The sequence below is a fragment of the Erpetoichthys calabaricus genome, chromosome 9, assembly GCF_900747795.2.
Source record: "Erpetoichthys calabaricus chromosome 9, fErpCal1.3, whole genome shotgun sequence".
In the NCBI taxonomy this organism is placed as follows: Eukaryota; Metazoa; Chordata; class Cladistia; order Polypteriformes; family Polypteridae; genus Erpetoichthys; species Erpetoichthys calabaricus.
This window is the reverse complement of record NC_041402.2, coordinates 185,577,734-185,598,620: the sequence shown is the minus strand read 5'-3', so window position 1 is coordinate 185,598,620 and position 20,887 is coordinate 185,577,734. Positions and strand designations below refer to the sequence as shown.

General features: G+C 38.9%; 1 protein-coding gene across 3 annotated transcripts in view; it reads left to right on the top strand.

The window, feature by feature from the left end:
• Positions 1-4,931: 4,931 nt before the first annotated feature.
• nup214 (nucleoporin 214) overlaps positions 4,932-20,887 on the top strand; it is a 122,568-nt gene continuing 106,612 nt past the window's right edge. For 2 of the 3 annotated variants that reach the window (XM_028793027.2, XM_028793029.2), the window contains exons 1-10: positions 4,933-5,113; positions 9,503-9,698; positions 9,808-9,959; positions 12,554-12,752; positions 13,082-13,152; positions 13,379-13,442; positions 13,761-13,867; positions 18,218-18,324; positions 18,423-18,489; positions 18,599-18,725. In XM_028793027.2, the coding sequence (XP_028648860.1) occupies positions 5,072-5,113; positions 9,503-9,698; positions 9,808-9,959; positions 12,554-12,752; positions 13,082-13,152; positions 13,379-13,442; positions 13,761-13,867; positions 18,218-18,324; positions 18,423-18,489; positions 18,599-18,725 (1,132 nt within the window). In that variant the 5' untranslated portion in view covers positions 4,933-5,071. Of the gene's footprint in view, positions 5,114-9,502; positions 9,699-9,807; positions 9,960-12,553; positions 12,753-13,081; positions 13,153-13,378; positions 13,443-13,760; positions 13,868-18,217; positions 18,325-18,422; positions 18,490-18,598; positions 18,726-20,887 lie in introns of all 3 variants that reach the window. The other variant, XM_051932280.1, reaches the window with a different exon arrangement.

Here is a 20,887-nt window from a genome sequence, read left to right as displayed (position 1 = left end):
TCAGCTAAATTTTCCAAGATAACACGTGGACTTTATCAAAATATAACTGGAAAATATAACTTGACAAATCTTCTCGAACGGGACACATGGACCTCAAAAGCGGGGCCCCCTTGGGCGTGGGGCCTGGGGCAGTTGTCCCACTTGCCACCCCCAAATGCCACTCTTGGCAATGATACAGCGCCTTGCTGCACCCACCACCAACAATAACAACATTTATTTCCATAGCACATTTTCATAGAAATGATGTCACTCAAAGTGTTTTACAAGATGAGGAAAGAAAAAAGAAAAATATAAAAATAAGTTTAGGCAATGCTAAGTAAAAAAGAATAAAGTAGGGCCAGGAGGACAGAAAAAAAACAAATAAAAAAAAATAACTCCAGAGGGCTGTAGTGAATGAGTATGTGTCCAATAACAGCTACAATTAAAAACTTGTCATATACTAATGCACTTTTTGAGCTTTCTGGTGTCAGAAGCTCCACAGCCATGGATTAAAGAGAAAGTTTGATATAAAGGGCGGGACTCAAACCCATATTCTCTGCCTGAAAGGAAAACGTGCTATGATATGCAGACAAAGAAAACTAAAGTCTGAGATAAAAATATGTTGAAATGCCTATATATAACTTAAGCAAACTTTAATTATAAAGACGTGGATTTCTATTTCTAGCTTAGGTTAGACTTAAGAGCCATCAACTCCACCCCATAGGACAAACCTATTTTGGAAAAAAATGAACAGGCCTTGTTGAGTTAGGGCCTTAACTGCCATCTAGTGGCTGTGTGATGCATTACAGAAAAAAATATTTGTGGTTGAATCACGAGCCTGCTCCTTCAATTATTAGCAAACGAATCTAGGAAGAAATATGTATGTTACTTATTGTATTAACGCAATTAAAATATTTACCATATTCACTAAAACATCCATAAAGTTTTTTTAATTGAATCGGTATATAACGGAGTGGCCAACTCCAATCCTGGAGGGCTGCAGTGGCTGAGCATTTTCATAATTAGCGACCAGTTGTTGCTGCTAATTAAATTCACTTGTCTTCATTTTAATTGACTTGTTCTTTAAGACACAGAACCTTTAATTATTTATTTTTTTATTAATTAGCAGCCAATTGGCAACGTCAGTAGGGGTGCTTACCCTGTGGTCTGATTGTGGATCCCAAAGTTCCAGTGCAGTGATGGGAACACCGTACTGTAAAAAATGGCACCGTCCGTCAAATGAGATGAAAATCCAAGGTCCTGACTGTCTGTGGTCATAAAAGATCCCTGGACTTCCTTTGTAAAGAGTAGGGGGTATCCCGATATCCTGGCTAAATTGCTCTCCATGGCCTAATCATTCTGGAACCCTAATTATCCCCTGTCTCTAATTGGCTAACTATCTTTCACCCCTTCACCACCTAATCTTCTTATATAATACGCTACCGTGGCTGTTCAATTGTCTGTCCAGGATTTTAAATCACCTGTAGCTTGCAAACCGTTTCACCTCTTGACTTGAAATTTGGTACACATATAATAATAATAATAATAATAATAATTCATTACATTTTTATAGCGCTTTTCTCAGTACTCAAAGCGCTATCCACACAGGGAGGAACCGGGAAGAGAACCCACAATCTTTCACAGTCTCCTTACTGCAAAGCAGCATATTATGTGACGTCTACTATCCGCTTTCTAGGTGATGATTTTATTACTCTTTTTATTTTATTTTATTGTAGAATCAACTCTCGACAGTGCGCAGCAGGGCGGCCGTACGGCGTATGTGTACGTGCACCGTTCTCATTCCCTACCACCTTCGCTGTCACTTCTTCATATCTTAAATCATTCTTGAGGCAGATTGAAGACTTAAGTGCCAGCTTAAGTGAAAAATTAAGAAAAACGTACTAAGTAATTGCAACACAAAAACCAATTAATCAGTTTTAACGCGAAAAGATGCCGACGGAAGAAGAGAAGCAGTGGGCCGCTAACGTGGAGACAAGAAGAGCTGCTCAGGAAACAGCAAGCGCATCAACCTCTGAGCAAATGAATGGTAAACGTACAGAGAAAGAAAGAGGATGAAAACTAGGAATGCCCAAGTCAAGTGTATTCACTGCACGTTACTAGCAGCTAATATGTGGTGAGCGTACTGTTACAAAAATGGCTGCCGTTGCACCATCCAAGTGGATGCGGCACATTAATGGTGGTTGAAGTGGCTCCCCAGTCACTATGTGAAATGATTTGAGTAGTGAGAAAAAGTGCTACATAAATGTAAAGAATTACTATTATCTATTAAACAATAATGAGATACAAAATGAGTTATCACATGACCAGCTAACCTGTGTCCATCATACAGCATCTGAAAATAAAGAAAGGTGAAAGTCTCACCACAAAACATTTTCACTGTGCTCTTAGAAAAAAACAATCAGCAGTTTTGGAAATGTCTGCTAGAGAAGAATTAGAGCAGCAACAAGACAAAGACTTAAAAAAACAATTTTAATTAACAACAAAAAATGGCTTCTAATTAAGCAACAAGTTGAAGGTTGAGGCCCTGGCTTTTCTGGTCATCTGTTAGGTTCATGTCACATCTCATTTCTGTCTGAGTGCTGTTTAAGAGGAAAAAGAAGCAATTCAAGGGATTGAGACTTAAAAGAAACAAGGCAATTAAAATGAGGGGAAAAGAAGTCAATTAACAACAGGAATTGGTCAAAGATTAAAAACACGTTTGGAAGGAAAACCTGCTTCCACTGTGGCCCTCCAGGATTGGAGTTGGCCATCCTTGGTATATAACCTAGGCATGTACCGTATCCACAGATATTGTAACTTTGTTTAAATGCAGCATATACATTCAGAATTGCCTGTGTATGTTGTCTTCTTCTTCTTCTTTTGGCTGCTCCCATTAGGGGCTGTCACAGCGGATCATCTTCTTCCATCTCTTCCTGCCTTCGTCATCTCACTCTGTCACACCCATCACCTGCATGTCCTGTCTCATCACATCCATAAACCTTCTCTTAGGCCTTCCTCTTCTCTTCTGTCCTTAGAACCCTTCTCTCAATATACCCAGTATGTCTCCCCTTCATATGTCCAAACCAACACAATCTCACCTCTCTGACTTTGTCTCCAAACCGTCCAACCTGAGCCGACCCTCTAATGTCCTCATTTCTAATTCTGTCCATATGATTTAGGAAAAAGCCTTAACATTGAATTAATACTGAGCTGTCACAAGTGATCAAATCTGATACTTTTCACATATTGTACACAACAATTATGATTTAAGCTTGATTTATTAACATGACTTTAAATTTATCTTTTGACAAATATTAGTTTTTTTTCAGGTAAGGAAGACAGACGTTTTGAGGTAAGCCAGTTATACTCACTGATCATGGCACCTGAGAGAAGAGCGGAGTTGTTGTAAGTTGTTTAGCACATACAAGTATGAATTTCACTGAACTCTGTGCCCATGACAAAAAGGACCCATACTGTAAACCTAAAGTGCACTGTAAACCCAGTGCACAGTTAAATAATTTTACTGCCATTTTCTAAGATGCAAACCTAGCCTCACAAGGTATCTCAGTATCACACAAATCTTGTGTTGCAATGCTAGCTTACCTTACGTTTCTTTTGTTTGATTTTGTGCTCATAAGAATTAATTATCAAAACTTGGAAATTATGTTAGTTTCTTTTGTCCGACACCTTCTGGCTCACCAAGATGAGAAAACCCCCACTTATGATATACAAGTTATGCAAGACATTGAGCTTTTAAGGATCCCCCACCTATTCTTGGGCCTCCAGTTCCAAAAAACATTCATTTTTAAGGCTGTTTTTGGACAACAATGTCTGCAGCAAAAATGATCAGAATGACATTAAATGTGCAGGCCACATCAACTGACCATAGGGGTTCGCCTCCAAATGGGATATGAGGGGTCAAAGTTACTCTTCTTTACACAGAATTTCAAAATGTTGTGGATAAGTGATACAGGCGAGCAGAGTGTCGTTTTATGTTGTTTTATGCCGATTATGAATATAATCATTTTTTGATATCTGATCTTTACCGGTGGTCCTAGCCCTCTAAGAGCCACTCCCAGAAGGTGAAAAATGAAGATTTCAAACCTAAGCACATGGAGTATTTTTTATGGTGTAGACTATTTCAAGGCCAGAGATTACGAATTTGATGCTATTTTCGACTACTAGGGATCTAGCCCACAATGGAACGCTAACATAGGGGAAAAATAACAAATTTCTATTACAATTGAGAATATTTAGACTTTAAACATTTAAAATGATGCAAACATGTTAATGCTTTAAATATCTGACACAGCTATTTTTGTTTATGTACTTCTACATAATGAAGTAAATTGTTTCACTTATTTGAAAAATTTGACACCGCTATTCTTGCTTATTAAGTACTTCCTCATGAAGTAAATCATATTTATTTGAAATATTTGACACTGTTCTTGCTTATTATGCATTCTACCTGATGAAGTAAATCAACACATTTATTTGAAATATTTGAAAAAGCTATTCTTGTTCATTATGTTTTTCTATCTCATGAAGTAAATCATTACATTATGTTATTCGCTTTGTTTCGCTTTTTCAAAAAACATTATAGCACATATTCGAAAATTCATGGTGCACGTGCTGAAAGATAGCAACGGTATAAAAGCAAGACCATTGGTTACTATAAAATCAATTAAAAACTTTTCAATTTATTATACCTGATTCAACCTTCAAAACTATCAATACGCTCTCATATATTCCATTAAATCGGAAATACAAGGGTATGCAAGTGTGCAATAATTCCAATCCACTGGAAAATAAGTGTCTGCACAGCTCTTAAAGCTGATTGGTCAATAGATAAACACCAGCCAATCGTCTCTCACATCTGTAGGCACACCTACCGATAGAAGACTTGACTTCTTTTAAGCGGCAATTCACTTCACTGTATAGCCGCCTTGTGATGTCATCTTTTGGCGCCGGACGTTGACTGTTCCAAAGTTGCAGCCATAATCGTATTGCGCCTGTTTATTTTATATGCTTTTTCCTCTGCGTTAAGCCCGATTTAAGTGTATATATTTGGTCATAACTGTTTTGTACAGAAATGAGTGACGATTTGGATGCTATTCCCGAAAGGGAGATGAAGGTAAGATTATTTTTCTGTGGTTATGTTTTTTTTTTTTGCTCGTGTTGTGTTGTCTTGTATGATGAGAAGAAACGAAAGTGAAATCGGTTTGCTTTGTACATTGATAAGTAACCAGAACACATTTACAGCAGCCGTAAGAAGTTGGTTTTAAAGTGACAGGCGATTGTCAACCATGAAAACGTGTTGGTGTCACTAGAACATGCAGGTTTTCATAATGTGCTTCAGAAAATCACCTAGAAATTAAAACCAACACCTTTCAGTACTAAGAAATGTGTACTCGCCGACGGTGTTAAGATTTAGTTACTGGAATAAAAAAATAGAGATCGAAGACAAAGTCGGTAGTAACGCTCGCAGAGCCACCGCGAAACGTGCCAAGCAAGCTGTTACGTAGATAAACGTAATAGCAACATCGGTGGTCGTTCTTACTTAACAGTTCACGATGTAGTGTATATGATTGAGTAATACACGTCTTTGTAACTGCTCGACTGCGCAGTGGTGACTTCATTTTATATTTACATTTTTTATTTTGCTTAGCTGACGCTTTTATCCAAAAAGCCGGGGAGCATTTACTAATAGCACGTTGTCGCACACAACGAACCAGACAACATAATCGAGTAACCATAACTCAGGCGACTGTTACAGGAGAATGGTACAAAATTGATCCCACCGGGTGAAGAGCTAAAAACAATATGCAAACTGGTTACAATACCTAGGTCACAAAAACTGGCCAGCTCATTCCACCAGCTAGGAATTAATTTAACGTGAAAAGAGTCTGGATTGAGATTTGATGCCACACGAAGGTGACTTCACCAGACCGTGTTCGTCTGCAGATCTGAGTAATTGAACATTAATATTTTCATCTTTATATAAATGCTGACCTGTTGACTACTCTGTAGGCAAGCATCAAGGATATGAATTGAATACATGCTGTTACAGCAGTGTGATGTTCGAGTGAAACAAAAGAGTGACTGACATGTGCCCGCATCATTTGGTTGAACACCAGAAATATTGCTGCATTTTGAGTCATCTCCAGCAGTTTGGTGTTCTGACAGCAAAGAGTTGCAGAAGTTCAGATGTGGCATTGTCAGCAAAACATGGGATCTGCTCATGTACATAGAAGTGTGGTCACCCTTCTGTAGTCTGTCACAGGAGATTGTGTTGAAAGATTAAGCTGCTTTAAATTCTTTGAGGTGACTACCACTGACAAACTGGAGTGGGCACAACACGTTTTGTCTTGTCAAAAAGGCTGATCAGCCATAATTGGTTTAACAAACAAACGGACACAAGAATTACTAAAAACAAGGAAAATGTCTGAGTTGGCTTAAGATAAAAAGAGCAATCATATTCAGAGTGAAGCATTATAAAGACATATTGCCATAACCATGAAGGAGCCCCAGTAGCTTTTCTTTATTCAGCAGACGTGAGTAATCATTGGCTGAAAGTGTTGATTCACACTGTCAGAGAGAATATGTGCAGCATCATTCATAATGGCTGTCAGTTTTGTCTTCATTCCCTGCTCCACTACTACCCTCCATTGGCTTGATGGTGTGTCCCATAACTAAGCCTTCCTTCTTAATCAGCTTGTGGATTTGGTGTCCCTCTCTTAAAGTTAATGTTATTGGCCCAACACAATACAGCATGGAAAATCACACTTGCCGTCACAGTTGTAGAACATGTAAAAGTTGTCACTACCCACGTTGAAGGAATGCATTCATGAGACCAGCTCAGCCTGTCACTGAGGCCCTTTGGTGTGGTGAAAGTCAAATAACCAGTTCCTTGGTTTTGCCAATGCTAAGCTGAAGACCATGCTCTTTGCTCCAAGAAACAAAGTTCTCCACCTGCCTTCTCTGTTTTGTCTCATCCCCCATATTAATAAATCCCATTAGTGCAAAATCATCAGAGCATTTCTGGACATATCATGACCTGGTGTTATATTTATAGTCTGAGGTGTAGAGGATGAAGAGAAAAGGGGACAGGATTGTTCCTGGTGGTGCACCAGTGTTGCTCACATCCACACCAGAAATGCATCTTTTCTCACAAAGTTCCACAGGTGCCTAGTGGATTCCATCATCACTTGCTGCATCATGTCCTGGTATTTTACAAGTTCAGCATAACATCACAAAGTACTACAGAGAGTGGCAAAGATGGCACAGAATGTTACCACCACCCAGCTGTCTTCTGTTCAGGACAGACGCAGCACTGGCTGCTTTCCTTCGTCATCCTGCCCAGTCATCTGGCAAACTGTACATGACTACTGGCACTCTCAACAGTAGATTCAGAAACAGTAGTTGTAAGGTTGCTGAACAGGCAGTTTCGAAGAATTTAAATATTCTAACATAACAAAGACTGTATATACATACAGGGTGGGGCAGAAATAACTCCCACATTTCGAAAAATCACTGTGGGGTCCCCAAAGCAGGTAGAGGGGTGCGGTCCGTTCCGTTAGGTAGGGTACATAATAAAGTTTTCAGTCGTCACCATGCTGTGGTCGGGTGAGCATCGAGGCTTTGTAGTCGAGGCTTTTTTCAAAAATGGCGAATCTATAACTGCGACGCAGAGGGTGTTTCACACGCGGTTCGGTTTACGTGCTAATGAAAGTGTTCCAGACCGGAAAACGATTTTGCTGTGGGTTCAAAGAGTAAGGGCAACACTATCTGCACTGAAGGGGGTACCTCAAGGCCGAGGTTTTCAAACATAGTCCTCGGTCCTTGGACCAACTAAAGGAGGCCATTCAAGAAGAAATTGAAGGAATTTCACCCGACATGCTAGTGAGAGTGATGGAAAACTTCCAAAAGCGGCTCCAAATGTTTATCAGCCGCCAAGGCCACCATTTGGACGATATAATTTTTAAAACTTAAAGTAAAAAAACTTTTTTATATCTACATTTGGGAAATAAAAAGTTTTTGGTGATACCTCGTACCATTTTTTTTCAATCCCCTTTGAAATGTGGGAGTTATTTCTGCCCCACCCTGTATATTAGACTTTTAAATACTTATTGTATATTAGCTTATGTACGTTCCTTGCAAAGTTTACTATTTATTTGTGTATTTATTCCATCCATCCATTTTCCAACCCGCTGAATCCGAACACAGGGTCACGAGGGTCTGCTGGAGCCAATCCCAGCCAACACAGGGCACAAGGCAGAAACCAATCCTGGGCAGGGTGCCAGCCCACCGCAGGACACACACAAACACACACTAGGGCCAATTTAGAATCGCCAATCCACCTAACCTGCATGTCTTTGGACTGTGGGAGGAAACCGGAGCGCCCGGAAGAAACCCACGCAGACACGGGGAGAACATGCAAACTCCGCGCAGGGAGGACCCGGGAAGCGAACCCAGGTCCCCAGGTCTCCCAACTGCGAGGCAGCAGCGCTACCCACTGGTGTACTTATTTATTCTTGTATTTTTGTCAACTGTTCTGAGGAGACCTGCAAGTACAAATTTCATTAAACTGTTTATTGTAACTGTTTGCAAGACATGGACGCTATCCAGTGACCTGAGACGAAGACTGGACTCCTTTGGTACTGTGTCTCTTCAGAGAGTCCTTGGGTATCGCTGGTTTGACTTTGTGTCGAATGAGCGGTTGCTGATGGAGTCCCGAATGAGGCCCATTACCTGCAATGTGAGGGAGCGTCAGTTACGGCACTACAGCCATGTGGCACGATTACCTAAGGGTGATCCGGTTCGCAGGACCCTCATTGTTGAGGACCTGAGTGGCTGGACCAGGCCAAGGAGATACCCATGTAACACCTGGTTGCGGCAGGTAGAGGGTCATTTTCAGAGGGTGGGAACTGGACCACGTGTCTGCCTGGGGGTTTGCCAACCAGGATCCCGAGCTGTTTTGTCGTGTGGTGGGTGCGGCAACGTGCTGTACCAGTGCATGCTATCATCCTATCAATTATGGAGAATCCACTGCATCCACTAAACAGGATCATCTCCAGACAGAAGAGCAGCTTCAGCGACAGACTGCTGTCACTGTCCTGCTCCACTGACAGATTGAGGAGATCGTTCCTCCCCCAAACTATGTGACTCTTCAATTCCACCCCCGGGGGTAAACGTTAACTTTTAACATTATACAAAGTTATTGTCTGTTTTTCACCTGCATTATTATCATTCTTTAATTTAATATTATTTATTGTATCAGTATGCTGCTGCTGGAGAATGTGAATTTCCTATTGGGATTAATATCTATCTATCTATGCTCTCCAACCTGACCTAAACCTGACCCATTTACACGTGACAATAAACCCAGCTTGAATTGAAATTAGTTATATTGCTTAACGTAATTGACTAACTTCAGAAGTAGCTAATATAAGATATCTAAAATCGGTGGGATTCACAACACAGTACTACTTATCCTTCTTAAAAGTTGCTGTTTTCATTACAGGACTTTCAATTCAAGCAAATGAAGAAAATCCGTATATTTGATACTCCAGATGAGTTGCCCAAGGACAGGTGCAGTCTTCTTGCAGTTTCTAACAAGTATGGGCTAACATTTGCAGGAGGATCCAATGAACTGAAAGTTTTTCTGACAAGTGATATCATTGATGTCAACCAGAAGGGAGGAGATCCCAATGAAATAGGTGCCACATTTATTTCACTGTTGAATTAAATGAAATTCTGGTATGCATTAACTGTTGATGATAAAGTGTATTGAGGAAAAATTAATTAGTTCATTTATGTATTCTATAGTTGATGAATTGAACTGCATAAGTGTTCCAGTAAAGTCAACCTTGCACCACATTGCTTTGAGCGCAGATGAACTGACACTCTCTGTTTGTACAACAAGCAGTGAAGCTGGGACTGTTTTATTTTTCTATGATGTGCGAGTTTTCTTGAACAAGGTAAGCAGCTTTTAATGTAGTAGTAGCTTGATTACTGATTTTATTTTTCCTGTGGAATGAAGTGTCTTCAAGCATGAGACACTCCTAACACCATAGCTGGGTTATTCCCATACAACATAGTAGCCATCACAGCTAGCTTGTTCTTATCAGCCCTGGACTCTTTGGCTCATTAACTCACAAGCAGTGTTCCTTCTGCATACAGTATTTGTTTTCTGCTCTCTTGTTTCTATTGCACTCATTTTAAGTATATTAATTCACATGTAATTTATTTATTTGCTTTACACTTAATTACTGAGGCGTGCACATTCGTCCATCTTCACCATTTTCCTGTCACATACATAATCTCGAGTAAAGTTGACACTGTTTCTTTTAAAGGTGTATAATGTACAGTTTATACTGGAATTCTGACAACAGTTTTTTTTTTTTCTAATTTTATTGAATTTATTAAAATCAAATAGCATTCTATGCAAATAACTCAAATTTTACAAAAAACTGTTCGAAACAAATCAATCCCCACCCACTGAGAAAGAGAGCTAGACCAGCAGAGTAAATCTTAAAACTAGTAAACGTAAGTAAATAGATAAATTTAATAAATGAATAAAGATAAATGGAGTAAAAGAGGGGAGAGAACCTGCTTCCTCAATTTAAAAGCTTATTGTAAAATGTTATTGATTAGATCCTGCCAGGTTTTGAAAATGTTTTGTACAGATCCTCTAAGTGCGAATTTGATATTTTCCCAGTTTCCAATAGTAAATAACATCAGTTACCCACAAACTTAAAATAGGAGAGTTAGAATTCTTCCAGTTGACCAAGATAAGCCTAAGTGAAAATAGTATAAAAAGGGCCATCACAATTTGTTTTGTCTTTCTCCACTTTAAGCCCATCTGGGAGTACCCCAAGCACAGCTGTTGGTGGATTAGGAGGGATTGTGACACCAAGGCTGTCTGAAAGGCATTTAAAGATTTTGGTCCAAAATGCCGTTAATTTGGTGCAGACCCTAAACACGTGGTCCAGTGGGGCTGGCGCTCGATTGCAGTGTTCGCAGGTTGGATCTTGCCGTTGAAACATTTTGGACAATTTTAAACGAGAGAAATGCACTCGATAGATAATTTTGAGTTGAATAATTCTATGCGTTTGAGCATATGGAGCTCGAATGAATTTTGTGCATGGCTGCCTTCCACTCCTTTTCTGAGATGTTGAGTCAGCCACTGTACCCTTGGATCTTTGAAAGGGATGGTCGAGCTCTCGTTTAAAATTGTCCAAAATGTTTCCAGGGCAAGATCCAACCTGCGAACGTTGTAGTCAAGTTCCAGCCTCACTGGGCCACATGTTAGGCTTGCACCAAATTAACATCATTGTGGACAAAAATTTTGATATGTCTTTCAGACAGCCTTGGTCTCCCAATCCCTCCTAATCCACTAACAGCTGTGTTTGGTGGGCTCACCGAGGGGCTTAAAGTGAAGAAGGATAAACAAATTGTAATTGCCTTTACTTCGCTATTGGCACGTAGACTTATCTTGCTCAACTGGAAGAATCCTAGCTCACCTCTTTTAAGTCAGTGGGTGACTGATGTTATATATTATCTAAAATTGGAAGAAAATCAAATCCTCATTTAGAGGATCTCTGCAAAATGATTTCAAAACCTGGCAGGATCTGATAAATAACATTTTAGAATAAACATTTAAATTGAAGAACTTTCTTTCTTATTAAAGTGCTACTCAGCTGGCCTAGCTCTCTTTCTCATGGGTGGAGGTCGATTTGTTTCAAACCAGTTTTTTTAAACTTGATTTGCATGTATGGAATGTGTTTTGATTTTAATCTTAATACATAATTCGCCAGTCTCCTCACTCACTCAGTCACGTCCGTCCGAAGCCGAATGCGCAGTCACCTTCTGCGCATGTCCGAAGCCGAATGCGCAGTCGCCTTCTGCGCAGCTGGCCGAAAAACCTTACGAGACCGACATCGCGGCAGGCAGCGGATTTACGGCCGCGAAAATTCAAAGAGAAAGGCGACTTCGATTAAAGCTCTAGAGGCCTGAAAGGCGATTTTGACTACAGCTCGAGGCCTAATTACGCATTCATTCAATACACCTATATCAGGTTTGTGGTGCTTATACTTATTATATATTATACTATTCCACTCGTGCCCGTTTCATCTTACGTTGTCGAAACGGGCGCTTTGTCTAGTAAAATATAAAAGAAGAGGCTAAACCATTTTTGACTTTATATACAGTATTAGAAAAAGGATTTTAAAATTGGCTGGAAGCCAATGAAGTGATTTAAGAACTAGAGTTGTATGGGCTCTAGTTGTGGTCATTGCAGACATGTATTGAGTGAACTGCAGAGTAGTAAGTGTAAGATTTAATTAGCCTGACCATAAAGCTTTCCGATAACAAATTTCTGACAAATTCTTAATTAAGAACGGTGCACTAGTCTTTTTTCCCTACTCAATTAATTTTGTGGCTTATATCTAAATTCTGTTGTTCTGTTTTCAATTATAACTGTGACAGAGACCTGCTTTGAGAGCCATATTATATCTCTGTGACTATTTAAGCAGTCCACAGTCATCCTCACTTTCTAGCATTATTTTTCTAGGCCAAATTACAGAAGAGCCATTTTGCGTCATTTAATCCAGTTGCCGATAGCAATGTCGTTGTTCAGGACTTAAAGTGGAATCCTGCTCACCCCCCAATGTTGGCAGCCTGCCTTTCTGACGGAAGTCTCTTCGTGTTAGACATCACAGACAATGTGAAAATACAGGCTCAACTGCCTCCTCCTACTGGCATTACAACAGGTGGGTATATATTGAGTTTTATGGTTTCTTTATTACTTCTTTTATTCACATTTTATTTTATTTTATTTGTTTGTTAGGTGTTTGGACACCTACCTTAATATTCCTACTTCATAGTTACATTTTTTTCTAGGGTGCAGTTTGCATTTTCAAATTCAACACTCGGCCACAGAGGTGTATTTATTATATTTGTGTGTTGGTTTTAGAATTTCAGTTACTGTTTTTTTCCCCCATTGGAAATCATCCTGATTGCTGCTTTTATTAGTATTGTATCTTTATTGTGTCTTTTTTTTTTTTAAGTGTGGTTTTAGTAAATTTGTCTTATCTTTTAGTGTGTTGGAGCCCTAAAGGAAAGCAAGTTGCAGCAGGGAAAAAGGATGGGACTCTTGTGCAGTACTCGCCTGTGAGTCAGGAAGTTTTATTATGAGATGAACTCTGACAGCTTAAGTCACCATTTGGCATATTTGTTATACAGCTGTAATTGTTTGAATACTGTTAATTCATTTTCCTTTTAGGAGTTATTGTATATTATGTAAGACTTGCTTTTTGTTTCTTTCTATCACTCTTACTCCTAAGAATTGCACATGGAGATTCATTTATTGTAATTTGCTTAAAATGTTTTTGCACAGACTTTACAAGAGAAGAAGGTTATTCCCTGTCCAAATTTCTACACTTCTGACAATCCAGTTAAAGGTAGGCATTTATTGGAATTTAGCATCCACACATTTACTTGATTACTTATAACAGGATAATATTTATTGAACTAGTAAATGAAGAAAGGGACCCAAGTCTTATTTGTAAATGAATTATCTACAGTATCCTTGATCGTCCCAGCTTAGTAATGCTCACATTGGCCTCCACAGTGCAACCATTGTTTCTTCTTCTTTAATAGTGTATTTTCATTACTGAACTAGGTGTTAGTTATGTTAAAACTTATTCAGACCTTTTTGTTTTTACACAAGCTATTACTTCTACCAAGTTTTGATAACTAATGTTGTTCCTCTCCTTCAGTATTGGATGTTCTGTGGCTTAGCACCTATGTGTTTGCTGTGGCATATGCAGCAGCAGCTGATGATACCCTGGAGACACCTCCTGAGCTTGTAGTCATTTCTTTGCCTGTAAGTATGACAAAAGTAGTTGAGAACACATGTTAACTTTTTATTACATTCTTTTTTTATTTAAAGCTGACATTTGACTGATGCGTGAAGCATCTTCTCAGCACCCACTTGGCATTTGCTTTGGAGGGTCATTTATTTATTTGGAATTCACATATTGATGTCATTTTTTAAGACCAAATTCTTGCCTTACTATCTGTGCTTTTATTCTGACTGTTTGAAACGTGTATATTACAAGTACTGATTTTACTCCTCTTAATATCCATTAGAAACTGATTTCCTTATCGTATAAGTGAATGGTACATACATTCACATTTTTTAAGTTGAGCACTTTTCAAAACAGGTTTTGTGTAGAAGCTGTCTTAAATACAGTAGCTTCATTCTATATAAAGATTTTCCATAATAATAAAAATACCCTTTTTATAGTTTGATACTGTAGTTTCCACGTTTCTAGAGTTGTAAGCCTGTTAGGTAAAGTGACAAGTTTGGAGTTACATAGTGAGTAGGAGTGGGGCATGAGCCAGTGGCCTGGAGTTTTGTAGTCCTGTAACTTAAAAGTACGGCCTTCCAACATAGCTAATTGATGTGTTTCCCCTGCAGCATTATTTTAATGTGGCCTTTACATGTTCTACAACTCTGTCATGGCCTGTGAGATTTTCTATGTTATTGTGTGCTGGCCTGTTAATATCACTTTATGAGATGCCCACTGAATCAACAAGCTAGTTAAGAAGTTAGGCTCAGTTATGGGACACCGCTATTACATCCAGTGGGTTGAATGGAAGAATGGATTAAAACAATTGCGAACAAAGCTGCACATCCTCTCTGGCAAGTACTTTTAGTCAACAAATCATACGGCAGAGGTGTGTCAAGAAGCTCATTCATACTTTCGGTAATACACTTTTATAATAACTTGCATCGATTGTGACCGCTTTTTTCATCTCTAGTCAAGTCTCACATTTTTTCTTTTTTTTTTTTTTTTTGAGATTCTTGTGTGTATTTGGGGGGATGGTTGGTTGTTAGAATTTTTGTTTCTTTTTAGTAATTCTGGTGTGTGAGTTATAATCATCAAAATTAAAAGAAACAAACATTTGAAATACATCAGTCTGTGTGTAATGAATGAATCTAATATACAAGTTTCACTTTTTGAATGGTATTACTGAAATAAATCAACTTTGTCATGATATTCTAATTTTATGACCAGTACCTGTATGTTATGTATCATTTTTCATTTTAAATTTCTTTATATATTAGTAAGTATTTGTAACAAAAGATGTTATGTCTAAAGTCAAGGACTGTTCACCTTCTCTGATAGCCATGGACTTTCTGTTTGCCTGTAATGATGTAGATTTGGACATCCAAAATCTCCGAATATTGTTCTTCTCAGAAATATACCATATATACTCACGTATAAGTCGGGTTTTGAAACCCGCACCAGTTTCTCAAACGCATCAAATTTTGTTGCAGCAACACAGTTACCAATTTCTTTTGCTACTTCAACAGCGTTTAATTTAAAACCAGCTTCATGTTTTCTTCTGATCGAACGCTCCATCGTAGATAAGGGATGCTCTTATGATAAAGGGGTATGAGGGTGTGAGATACAAAAAATAAACAATTCAGTGCAAACATCGCTTCGGAATAGTTCGGTTATTACCGTGTAGTTACGAAGGCACAAGAGAGAGAGGTTAGGAGCATACGCTGATACAGCACATTGCCGCTCTCACATAGAAAAAAAAAAGGCATTGTGCTGCATGGTTACTTTTTCAGGTGGACATTAGCATATCATAATCTCTTGGACCAATAGCATGAGTTTTCCACATTCGACTTATACGACCGACATTATAAAATACCAAAAAATCAAGTCCTGTCTTATCCGCGGGAGAGCTTATCTGCAAGTATATACGGTAACTGTCAATTTTCTTTTGATTTTCTATGGCAATTGTATTAGAAGATAACATGGAAAGTTTAGACTTCTTCTGTTACCCCAGTATTGTAAGAAATGAGGTAGCTTTCTCTTATCTAAAGGCAGGTTCTTTTGCAGCAGTTTTCAATTAACTGTTATACACCATGTGAGTCACATTGACTGCTCTGATATTTCTTCTAATTTTATTACAGCAAGAAAGTAAATATGGATGTTATCAGCCCCAGGTGGAGGAAAAATACAAGTTTTGATTAACCTCCTTAGCATTAGACCCGAGCATCACTCTGGCTGTAAAAACAATGCTGAAAGCATTAGTCCTGAGCGTCACACATGCAACTGTATAGATATGTTTCGCGTAAGCATTAGACCAGAGGATTACTCGGGCTATAAAAGTGCAAACTTCATTAGTGTCCAGCGATGTTCGGGGAAACGATAAAGGTGTGTCTTGCGTAAGTGAAAGGCCCGAGTGTTACTCGGGCAATGGTGCAGACATGTCTTCTCCTAGCCTCGTAATGGCGTCTTCTAAGAAATGTTTTTCAGCAGCCCAGGTGTTGCACACTCTTGACCGTAATATGAGTAGTGATGAAGAAGTAAATCTGTCATCCGGCAGTGAAATTGAAACATTGAAACGGAAAGTGATTCTGATGAATCCAAATCCAAATGTGACACTCATGTCAACCACACATGAGCAGTGTGCTGTTCAAACGCTGATCAGTCTGGGAAGAAAATCCACAATGAATTACACTACTGTTGTTCTGACTGTGACATTGGATTGTGTATTTCACTGTGCTTCAAGATATACCACACAAATGACACAGTTTGACAGTATACAGTGATCCCCCGCCTATCGCGGAAGTTACGTTCCAGACCCATCAGCGATAGGTGAAAATCGGCGATATAGAAAGACCATATAAATAAACTTTTTTTTTTTTATAGTTTAAGCCTTAAAATACCCCTCCCACACGCTTTAAACACATGTAAACTTATTAAAACACACTTTGTAAACACATATGATATGTGAATTTCGGGCTAAGGATATGAGTAACATCTCAATATTATTAAACATTTTAACGTCATGCAAGACAAGGCAGTGAGACAGAAGGACAGCTGCTGTACAGGCTTTTAAATGATCGACGCGCAGCACGACAAGTAGAACAGGCATCTTGGCAGAAGCAGCACAAAGCCAGTAGCTGATCCGTCCACTTCTGCTTAGTGTGTGTTCAGCCCCCCCCCTTCACAACGTGAAGTGGCAGGAGCATAGCGTGCCTCCGGGGGGGTTGAGTGAAGCAATCGAGACCAGATCATCTCGGAGAGACACTTTGACGACATGCAAGACTAGACATTACAACCTTAGGAAGCAAAACCCGTGAGACGGTAACTTTTGCACGTCACACACTACTTACAAACAATTTAAAACAAGTTCAGGCATCTAACCTAGCAGTTGTTGGAATGCTTTTGGTAGACACACTTCAGGTACTCCCAGCTCTTAAAACAACGACAAGCAGAACACGCAGCTTGCCAGCAGCAGCTGCAGCAAGCCAGCAGATGATCTGAGCACTTCTCCTTAGCAATCATTCAGCCCTCACACCCAGCCTCCTTCCTCCTTCAGAATGCTAGCGGCAGAGACGCGAAGTGGCAAAAGGACAGCTGCTGTACAGGCTTTTAAGTGATTGATGCAAAATGCGACAAGCACAACACACAGCTGGCCAGCAGCAGCAAGACACCAGCTGAACCGATCGCATCTCTTTAGCATGCATTCAGAGCCCCTCTTCACAACGCGAGCAGAGTTATAAGTCCTGCGAGAAAGAGATGTAACCATGCCCAGGGCAGGATATAAAGGACAAATATTGTTTTTACAAAAGTGTTAAAGTAAAAATGAAAATAATGCATATGTAACAATTGCCATGAAAATAACAATCTCTTTAAATTGTTTATTTGCTAAACCAAACCCTGGGGTGGGCGAGTGAAGCAAGCAGGGGGCAGAGCCCCCTAGTAGTAATAATAATAAATCCGTGATATAGCAGGGGCGCAATAGCTGAACCGTGATATAGCGGGGGATCACTGTATACGATATTAGCATTATTATTATTATTATTTTTTTGTATCATTATACTTTCAACACTTCCGACTTTGTGTAAAAGAAAAAAAAAAAAAAACTAAAAGTATGCTTTACAGATGCAAGATCAGGTATAATAAATATGTAATGCTAAGGAAGCTACATGATTTTTAATTTTGACACACAGATAATCCTGGCAGTCTGTTGATTTGAATTGCTAAATAATTGATAAATCTACTATATAGGGTGGTTTTGATTTTTAAGTAAGATGTGCACAAGCAGTATAATTTAGAATAATTTTCTTTGCTGAAATGCCAAAGACTCTTTGATATTTTGCTAATGTAATTCATGTTTTGCCTTTTTCCTTTCCTTATTCCAGAAGAAAGAAGAGCAAAGAGCAGAAAAGTTTCTGAATTTTAGCGATTTGTTTTTCAGTTCTTGTAATGAAAGGCAGCATCATTTTTATTTGAATTATGTGGAGGACTGGTGAGTTTGGTGTCTCTTCTTATTATTTTATGTTTTTACAAATATCCAAAGTATACCCTTTCTTTTAAATATTTTGGGGTTTTTTTTATTTTTTTTAGGGACTTTGTTCTAGCAGCATCAGCAGCTTCCATTGAAGTTAGTATTATTGCAAAACAGGAAGACAAGGTAATTTAAAACTGTATTGAATGTTGGCTTAAGTAGCAAATTCCCACTTTGGCAAAGTATGCAAGGCTTCCTTGACTAATGTTTTTCTTGGTCGGTCAAACAATTTTAGACAAACTGGGAGTTGTGGCTTTTGGGAGATGCTAGCCGAGCTGAACTTCCTGTCACAGAAAGCAATGAAGATACTTTACCCATGGGAGTTGCTGTAGACCATACCAGCCAGGTGCCAATTCCAATAAGTAAGTTTTTTTTTTTTTTTTTCACAAAATGAGAGCAGGGAACGTTCTGGATGAACTAGGTCAGTGGTGCTGGAATTCTTAAAATTATTTATTTTAAGACTTTCAGGCTTGTTTCCATTTAGCCTAAGTGTGTTGCAAAACATCTGTAAAAGAATCTTAGTTTTTGTGTTGTCAATGGTAGAATGAGTTCTACTGCACTGTGATTTTGCAAATGATGTAATTAAGTAATTTAAGCAAAAACTGTATATTTCTCAGTATTCATGTTTATGGTACATGGAGGCATTATCAGATTCTAAACCAGTGGTCTGAAGCTCTGTACATGGAGGGCTGAAGTGGCAGCAGATTTTCATTTCAACTACTTTCTTAATCGGCAGACAGTTAGTGCTAATAATAGAATATAATTTGCGCTACCAATACATATAATTGTAATAAAGTAGTATACATCATTAAACAGTAAGAATTAGCTTCCAATTATTAAATTGGTAGCAGCAAGCATGGCACTCCTTTAATACTGAGACCCCTGGACTCAGTCTGACAAAGAATACTTTTTTAATCTTCCATATAAACGTCTACACGTGGAAGTCTGTCTGTCTGTTTGTCCAGCCCGGAAGTGCAAGGCTACAGCATGAAGCTCAAAGAGCCGGCAAGATGGCCCCAAGATAACATGTCGGAAGAAGAAATAAGTACAAGACTACAGCATGAAGCTGAAAAAAAGTGACTCTGTCGCCAAAGTGAAACCACCGACGAAAGACAAACTTGCTTAGCCGCTAATACACAAGCCAGACGAGCATTTGAGGAAAATGAAACCTCCGAGGAGAGAGGAACTCGCTTAGCCGCTGACCACCAACTCTGCATTTCAGTTCTTTTTTTCCCTGATGATTTCAATAGTATCTAGGAGCCCGGGCTTTTAACAGCACAGGCTTACACAGCTAGTATTATCTATTTTCCTTTTCTGGGAGCATCATCCAAATGTTTTACTTTGTTTGGTGATGGGGTCAAAGATTCGCTGTCAGGTTTTTAATTTCAAGTTCAAATTCAGTGAAAATGAATAAGGGGCCTGAGTTGCCTCGAAAGCTTGCATATTGTAATATTTTAGTTAGCCAATAAAAGGTGTCATTTTGCTTGACTTTAGACTACTTTCATAATGACTAACATGGTACAACACCCTAGTACTAAAGTTCAAATTCTACAATATTCCAAATATCAAGAAAAGTTGATTTTTAGCATGACATGTACAAAAGTGAAATTTTTCTCATCCTGAAATTGCAATTTTCATCAGAGGAATTAGGCATTTTTTGTGTTGTGTGGAGGTCCTGGATGACTACATCCTAACAAAGATGGAAAATTTTCAAACAAATTGTTTCTTGAGATATCCACGTTGAGTACCAACCCCTATGTACAGCAATGACTTTTGAAAAAACTGACCTACCTTTTTCCAATAAGTTGTATCATGTTTGCTTTGTTACAGGCTCTAGGCCTATTGTTTTTGGTCCAGTTTAGTTCAGTACCTACCTTCATATTCATATCCTTCAGAAATAACTTGACCTGTGTCCTACAATAAGTGCTGTCACAAAATTGTTTAATTTTCCCAGGATTTTTGAAGTCTGCTCTGTTTAGTCATGGGACCAGGCCTATTTATTTGCAAACTTTTTGCACTCTGTTTGTGAGGTCAGATACATGATTTCTTTAAATATACACTAGGGGGCTCCACCCCCTTCTCGCTTCGCTCACCCACCCACCAAACCGATATACAATTTAAAGAGATTATTTTCATGGGAATTGTTACATATGCATTATTATTACTGTAACCTGGGTCAGGTTTCAAAAGGAATATATATATAACTGCGAGTTTTGTGTAAATAAAGTTTATTGAAGTTGAGTATATATGTAGGTGTCTTCGGATTGGTTGGGGGGGAGACGCCATTATAAGATAGTTAAACAAGAGATTGTAAGATAGTTAGGAAGAGTCGTGGTACGAAGAGGAGAAGACGGGAGTGGTGAGAGAGAAAGAACAAAGAAAAGAGAGCTTCAGGCAAAACGCCGAAGCGAGAAGAAAGAGAGAGCTTCAGGCAAAACGCCGAGGCCAGAAGAAAGACAGTTTCAGGCAAAACGCCGAGACCAGAAGAAAGAGAGTTTTAGGCAGCACGCCGAAACAAGACGGA